This window comes from Danio rerio, chromosome 21 (genome assembly GCF_049306965.1).
Source record: "Danio rerio strain Tuebingen ecotype United States chromosome 21, GRCz12tu, whole genome shotgun sequence".
NCBI classification, from domain to species: Eukaryota; Metazoa; Chordata; class Actinopteri; order Cypriniformes; family Danionidae; genus Danio; species Danio rerio.
The window spans coordinates 33,137,501-33,145,955 of record NC_133196.1 but is presented as its reverse complement, the minus strand read 5'-3'; the positions used below and the strand labels follow the sequence as shown (position 1 = coordinate 33,145,955).

The 8,455-nt window shown below is 34.7% G+C and overlaps 1 protein-coding gene across 7 annotated transcripts in view; it reads right to left on the bottom strand.

Annotated features, from left to right (window-relative positions):
- Positions 1 to 416: 416 nt before the first annotated feature.
- The window catches only part of snx12 (sorting nexin 12), an 18,301-nt gene continuing 10,262 nt past the window's right edge, over positions 417 to 8,455 (bottom strand). For 2 of the 7 annotated variants that reach the window (NM_001145893.1, NM_001145894.1), the window contains exons 5-6: positions 8,367 to 8,377; positions 417 to 3,291 (exon numbers count right to left, since the gene is read on the bottom strand). In NM_001145893.1, the coding sequence (NP_001139365.1) occupies positions 8,372 to 8,377 (6 nt within the window). In that variant the 3' untranslated portion in view covers positions 417 to 3,291; positions 8,367 to 8,371. 7 annotated transcript variants of the gene reach the window in all.

Below are 8,455 nucleotides of genomic sequence, written 5' to 3'. Positions count from 1 at the left end.
AGCCAATGATAAACTTCCTGTGAAAGCTTAACGTGACTATTTTACATTTTAGGTTCCTTTAGTAATTTCATGAAAATACATTCGGTTAAATAGACTTAAGCATTCTTTAGTAATTCAAGAGTAAAACGAGATTAAAGAGCTCAGAAACTATTGAAAATGCTGGGGTAAAATAAACGGTCAAATTTTAAAGACATGACGGGGGGAAATGTGATTTAATGCAGTGCTCCGGTCCGAGACCCACTTTATATCGTATATTTATAAGGTACTGAAGATCACTGATTTTTAAAGAAACCAGATCTTAAACGTGTCAACTTTATAAGGGAAAGACAGTTCACAGGAAGCGATGAGGCTTGCTGGCTGAAAAGTCTGTGCGCATATACCCCAATATGTTACAAAAACTATAGGCTGCCAGTACATTTTTTGGTATTTTACCCATTTATTTTTTAAACTATATAACATGGCCTTATAGAACAGAATGAGGGAATACACTGAAGCAGACAGAGAGGGTTTATTCATGAGTATAAAGAATGACTATCTGTTTAAAAACCAATCAGTGCCCTTTTCTTTACACACAGTCCTGAAAATAACCAGGAAAGTAATAGCCAGAAAAAAACAAACAAATAAAAAAACCAATAAACAAAAGAGAACTCAGTTAAAGAGATGGCATTCAGAAACATAACGGCAAACGTGACACATTGTGTTTCATAATGGAATTCAGTTTTCACAGTGAAAGAATATGTACATTCCCCAAGCTGGACTCATACACTGACACCAAACCAACAAAAATACAGTCAAAGATGTTTGCGAAGCTTTACTCTAACACACTTAAGAGTCAAAAAGGTTTGAAATACGGAATGTAAAGGAAGACATTGTCGAGAGGCAATCAGTTTTATATTTGAAGTGCTACATTTGGTGAGTTTGTGTCATTTTATAGTCTGTGTGAAATCAAAATTCACAACTTGTTATTCTAGGTGCACAATTAATTAGTGCAAAAGTTTGTTTTGGTAATCTTTAAAGTCTGACCATTTGCTTCCATGATATTTATTTATTAATTTTTTTTTAATTCAAAGCTGGTTGATGCATTTTCCAAATTTTATTTGCCAATCTTAAGCCAATTTTAACCATTTGTTTTGGTTCAATTTGGAATTTCCCAAACCATTGCAGAGCCTGGAAAATCAGAGAGACTCCAGCTTGGCCCCACCCTGCTCAACATTTGCAATAATGGTTTGTCTCTATTGACCTTGATGACTTCAGTGACAAAGGTCTTAATCACACCTCTATTTACCGTTAGTTTGCTATGAGGGAACAGTTTTTTTTTTTTGTGGATTGACTTATTAATTGTTCACCTAAACAATAACAGTGTGTGGTAACAAAAACATTGTACATTTTGATTTCACATTGACGCTAATGGTTTTTAGAATGTTTTTGTAATGTTTTGGACAGTTTCCCTTTAAAGCTTGATTCAGTAAGGTAAATGCACAGCAAGTGTTTTTCACCCTACCGATAAACTTCCTAAGAAAGGTAAATGTGATTATTTTCAATTTCATCCTTTCTTTTTACAGCATCAGTGTTGTAATGTAGGCCTAATTAAAATATAATCAGTTAAATAGACTTAAGCATTTATATAATTGTTATATCGTAAAACGAGATGAAAAGCCGTTTGAAAGCAAGCGCAATCAGGAGCAGCAGGCGAGCACAGAAACGCCATTGAAAATACTGGGGTAAATTCAATTTTCAATTTTTAATGACATGGCGCAGAACAATGGAATTTAATGCAGTGCTTCTTGTACATTCAGAGACCCACTTTATATCGTATATCAATCAGGCAGTGAAGATCATTGATTTTTAAAGAAAACAGACCTTAAACGCTTGGATTTTGTAACGGGACAACAGTTCACTGAAAGTTCTTGAACTCGGTTACTGAAAACTAAAAATCTTTAAGCATATCCCCTATTAATCCATAAGGGTGAAGCCAATAAGATTTTTGACCTATTTTTTTAACCTTATTATTGTAAAAGTCATATTTAATTGAGAGTCTTCACACAAATCTGTCAATCACTTTCCAGCTCAACCAACTGAAAGAGGTTGGGGCGTGGCTACTGTAAAGCAGGCTGAGCCAGAGGGTGTTTAGTGATCGGTAACATGAGAAATTCATTACAGATTTGCTTATGGAAGTGAAAAGCAAAACTCAAGACTTGTCGAAATACAGAGACGGACAAGAGAGTAAAACAAAGGGCAAACAATTGCAGTGCTTTTACAAGATGGAGCAATTTGAGGGAATGTTTGTCTTTCAAATGAGGTGCTGAACTTGACAGGTTAGCTAAAGTCAAGTTATCGTCAAATAATAGCCCCTTTAAAATGGTAACTTCTAGATGGGATACATCTGCGGCTACTTGGCATGCGCACACCAATACAGCATAAAGTTTGTGACACTGTACAACAATAATTACTGTTTATACATTACAGTGAGGAGTAATAAAACACAATTTAACAGGGTTTTCAAAAAGTAAAAGAAAAAAAATACTTCCAGCCACAGCTGTATCCCTTCTAGCCACAACAGTTTAACAATATGTATAATAGTTCACCTAAAAATTAAATTGACTCACTATTTAATCACATGGTTCCAAACATTCATGAGTCTTTTTTTAAATCTGCTGACAACAAAGATATTTAGAAGAATGTTGGAAACTGGTAACCTGACATACACAATCTGAAAAGGAAATACTATTTAAGTCAGTGGTTACTGGTTTCCAGCTTGCTTCAAAATATAATTTGTGTTTAACAGAAGTCTGTCAAACAGGTCTGGAACAATTGAAAGGGGAGTAAATACTGACAATTTTTTTTTCTGTGAACTATCACTTTAAAATGAATGCAAAAAGACAGCGAGTGTAAGGGCGCTTGCAAGTATGCTTTCTGTAATTCTGCAAGACGACACAAAGTACATACTTAACCTTTAAATGGAATGTCATAACAGCAAATCCTACTTATTTCTTTGGAGATAAATTGACGGGTTGCCTTAAATGTTTCAATCACAATTCTTTGAGAAAGCAATACATGTTTAAAGTCAGCAAAAAAAGCTTGTTCTTTCCACAAAGAGTGCTTGAGGTATAAATACAGCATCGAGATGGTTTCATCCTCAGGGTGGAACAGATGCTGTCGTTTAGTTCTATTCGAGAATAGAAATATATACAGGATATCAGGGGACAGCAGCTGTGAAAGGCTTTGACTGATGTGCAGAAAAGAGCTGGTAGAGCAGACGGATCCAGGACAAGGGAAGGGGTTTACCAAAACCTTTGGATCACAGGCCAAAACACATGAAACACAACTGTTAGAAATCTTGAACAGTGCAAAGTATGCTGCCTGCTTAAATTCATTTTATTTTGGACAAAACTACAAAGCGGGTTGATTGGATAATGGGATAACAGCCAGAGAGTTGTCTGAAATTTGGTGCGAAGCTAATTTAATTAAAGGGATAGATCAATTAAAATAAACTTTTAATTTGTTAATTTACTCAGCCACAAACCATCCAAGACATTTTTCTTGAGTAGAACATTAAAGGGTTGGTTCACGCAAAAATAAACTTCTATTATTAATTATGCACACTCATGTCATTTCAAACTACTCCTTTGTTCATCTTCAGTAGGGATGCACTGATATTGATTTTTGGGCCGATATCAATAACTCCAATTTGGAGGCCGATAACTGATATTTTAACCGATAAATATAAATTTCAAAATGTTATATTTTTATTCAGGAAACAATTTATTTTATTAAAAATTTAAAATAAATAAAAGTTTGAACAGATCTTAGAATAGCCTACTCAAAGAAAAAAAGAGAAATACTTTAAAAATGATTTAAAAGTGATTATATAGACATATATTAACGATTTCACACAAACCAACATGCCAAAAATAGATTATTTCCTTTTCTTTGCCTAGCAAATTAACATGCAACTTGCCTGTTGCATAAAAATAATACGTTCAATAACAAAACAAAAGGCTGGCGATTCTGTACAATGACAATCTATTAGCTTAAAGATATCGGACCGATATTGTTAACATTAAAAATAGCGTTTATCGGCCGATATCGATATGGCCGCTGATATATTGTTCATTCCTAATCTTCATTACACAAAAGAAGATATTTTAAATGAAAATAGCTCTCTAAACCTCAATTGACAACAACAATCCTGAGACATTCAAAATCCATAAAAGGAACTAAAAACTATTTTTTAGCAAACAAAAAAAGTGTACACAATTTGAGAATTGTATGATTATAGTTCAGGCACAAGTCACACAATGTTTGACATTGTTTCGGGCTCTTTTTCTGGACTTTGAAGATCAAGAGCGTTGTGGTCTGGTATAGAGTGGGCAGATCAGTTCTAAAGTATTGTTGTTTTAGATCAGGGGTCTCAAACTCGCGGCCCGCGGGCCATTTGCGGCCCTCAGTGCAAAATTTTGTGGCCCGCGCCGACCGCTGTACCCTGACAGAATTAGCGGAGCGAGGAGAGAGAGCGCTCCCCGCTCCGCTGATTCTATCCGTACACAGCGCGCTTGTCACTCAATGCGCGTTGTCGCGCGCGTTCTGATCAGCTGTGTTGTCGCGCGCGTTCTGATCAGCTGTGTTGTCGCGCGCGTTCTGATCAGCTGTGTTGTCGCGCGCGTACTGAAGGGCGGGACCAAGGGTGTGTCGCGTCGCGGGGTCACTTTTGATCATTTTGGAAGGGCACTTTCTATGCAAGACTAAAAAGGGCATGTGCACTGCACAGGTTGAGCCCTATGTGTGCACGTGCCTGCCCTGCATCTTGATATTATAGGTAGATACAGACTGGTACAGGTGGGGGTGTTTTATTTATACATAAATACGCCTTTTTTTTAGGTGAGGGAATGGAAGTTTTGAGTGAGTTCCCCCACTTTTTTCCCTAGGACTTCAATAAGTCAAAGTACAGGTCTAGACTTAATGATGATCATCTTCAAGCCATACTGAGGGTCTCAACTGCTTCTGCTCTAAAGCCAAATGTGGTTCAGATTTGTGAGAAGCAGCGCTGTCAAGTCTCTGGCAGCAAGAAGTAGGCAAAAGATGCCATGTTCAGAAGAACTGTTCATAATCTTCACTCAATGTTCTATTAATGTTCAGGACACTTCATGTTCAGAAGAAATAATTAAAACTGTTAATAATGACATTTGAGGACTTTTTCTTTGTGAAATCCCTTATGCGGCCCAGCCTCACCCAGACTTTGCCTCCTGCGGCCCCCAGGTAAATTGAGTTTGAGACCCCTGTTTTAGACACTGGTAATGTATCTAAAGAATAGAGCCTTAAATAGAAATGTCTGGGGGTTTTTGATGAGTGATCATTTATTTTAGAATATCATAATAATAGTAATAATGATAGCACCCCATAGGATATACAGTGCTCAGCATAATTGAGTCCACTCCATTTTAAAAATGAATATTTGTTACCATTTCTCAGTGAATATAGGCAATGTATCTTGGTGCATTTAAACAAAACAGATATCAAACAGATAATACAATTAAATTCAAGCAAAATATTGCAAAAACAATTACCACCTACAAAAAGTTTCAATTACTCTTTAAATTTGTATTTAATATTTTTCTATAACAACTTTGGGTGTACTAGATTTTGGACTGCTATCGCAAGTTATTTTGTTATAAGCTCCAGATTTGGCTTCAGTACCGACTAATCTACTGTATATGCACAAAATAATATTGTATAGCTTCTTATTAATGATATGAATTTAAAAGAGAGATTTGTGAGGGGTGTACTTATATACAGTATGCTGAGCACTGTAAATATTTACTTAAATAGAAACAGGAATAGGAACTATAATACTCCTTACTGTATCTACACTAATGGGTCAGTGTTTGCTCACAATCTCACACTTTCAAAGCACAGTACACAGCGCACACATTCAGCACAAGTTTTAAAACGAGCGCGTGTATGCGGTCATCATGACTGAACGAAAAAGAAGCATAATCTAGTGGGGGTTTTTCTCCATCAAAAACGGGGAGAAATGAAGATTTAAAAACTTTTTTTTACAAGTTTTGTGCAATTTGTTTTGTTGTCATATATGGTGTGATATAGGCAATTTTTGTTTAACTGTTTTATGCAATTAAATGTAAAAAGTAATGTTTATTGTACTTGATAAAAAACATCAAATATTTCATTGAAGTATCTGAATCAACAATACTTGTCTTGAAATACTTGGTTTCGAAACGGAAGGAAAATAATTGTTATCATCCATCCCTAGTCTATGGATCAGAGAGCTCTCAGATTTCATCTAAAACATTTTCATTTGCGTTCTGAAGATGAACAAAGTATTAGAGTGAGACAAGAGTGGAATTAGTAATAAACAACAGAATTAAAATGTTTCTATGAACTAACCCAACGACTCTTATGTGAAACTGTTGGTCATTCATAAATTGTAGGTCAATGGCCACTGCCACTATTGAGTCAAGAAACAAACTTGATCCTCATGGCTCCTGATGATACATAGAGGTTTTAGGAAACAATTTGTTATGCTTGTGAAAGAAAATGAACAAGATTTACAACACTTAATTTACAGCTAACCCCAAAACAAAACAACCCCAAGGACATTCACAATCAAGTCCAAGCTGTGGATATAAAAATATGATGTTATAATGTTCAGTTTGTTTCTCTTCATAAAACCTCAACGCATCACCAGAAACCACAGACATTCATTTTTTTACTCTTAAAAAGTACCAGCAGCCGCTGACTTACATCTAATAAATGCAGGGTTCCCACTCTTTCAGGAACATCAAATTCAAGGACTTTTTAAAATCACTAATAATTTTAAAACAAGCACCTTTATAATTCACACCGCCAGCATATACAGGGTTTCTGCAGGTTTCACCAAGATAAATTTAAGATTTTAAAGACCATGCAGAATGACTTAAGGGCTAAACGCTAAGGATTTTTTTAACTGACCAGAAAAAGAAATGTACTTGTTGCCCCATCAAAAATTTAATTCAAATTTTTTTTAGCCACACATTTTAAATAATGTGTCAAAACAAGCAGATCCTATTGTATACATACATTTGTTTTTTCAACATGACTTTAAAACTAAATGTTTGGACAACAGACTTTTAGACTAATATAAGTTATAAATATAGTTTTGCTAAAAGTTTTTATTGAGATGCATCGTTGGAGATTAAATGTGCGATGAATCGATTAGGTAGCTTTACATAAAGGACATTTTTGTAAAGACATGTTTAAAATGATTTAAGACCTATACTGTAAAGGATTATACACTGTAAAAATTATATGATCAGTTAGTCCAGACAGCATATGTTTTTAGGTCATTGTAACTTATTATATACTAATTTTATAAGTTAGGCAAGCTGTTTTAAGTCAGTTTAACATAAGTTCAATGGACTCATAAGGTTAATTTGATTCAGCTTAAAAATTTGCGGCAACCAGAATTTTCTTTTACAGTATACAAGACAATATTTCAGTCAATTTTAGACTTTTAAAGCCCGAAAATTTTGCTTTTTAAATTTAAGACATTAAGACCCTGCAGATACCCTGATATACAGTGCCATGAAAGTTCTTCCTGTACTTAACATTTCACTTATACTTATTATTGACATTAAAAATTTCATGATGATGTTTTGAATGTCAAAAATGTTGACCGCTTTAAACAACTGCATTAAAGACACATTCAAAAAACTTTACAATTAGAATCGAATGCTGGTATTATTCAAATGCGGCTTCTGAAGTATTGATAAAATGAATTATTTGACATAGTTCATGTATAAGATCTAATTTAAGATTTTTAAATTTAAAAATTCTTAATTTTTTCACAAAAAAAAAACAAAAAACAAACACCACCATAAACTTAATTTTCAAGCACTTTTGAGCAACTATGTTTGTTTTTAAGTACTTTCCTTGAATTCATATGTCTGAAATTTAAGTACCATCAAGAAGCGTGAACCCTGAGAATGCGCAAAGATCATCGTTTCAGCTAAAAACATTTTTTTTCTTCCACTACAGAACAAAAAAGGAGTAGTAAATGAATAAACCAGCAGAAAATGTAAATTTTTGCCTGAACCATCCCTATATGGTTCCAGAATGAACAACACAAAGCATGCGACATGCTGCCAGCGCTAGAAGTAGACTGCTAAAGACATGACAAGCAGATGCAGAACAAAAAAGAATTAGCAAAGCAACAGGATGTAGAAGGTCATTAACATGAGCTTTGTAAGTATGACCATGAGACGGCGTTTTCCCCTCATTATAACGGATTCGATTATTAGCAAATCATGCAGACGTCGTTTCCCCACATTGGTTACAACATACTGAGAGTAAAAAACAAAAACAAAACTTACTTCATTCAAACCTAAAATGGAAGAGAGAACAAACAGAATAAGGAAAAAACGTTCCCATATTATAAAAACCTCCAGTCGGTGCTCTCCAT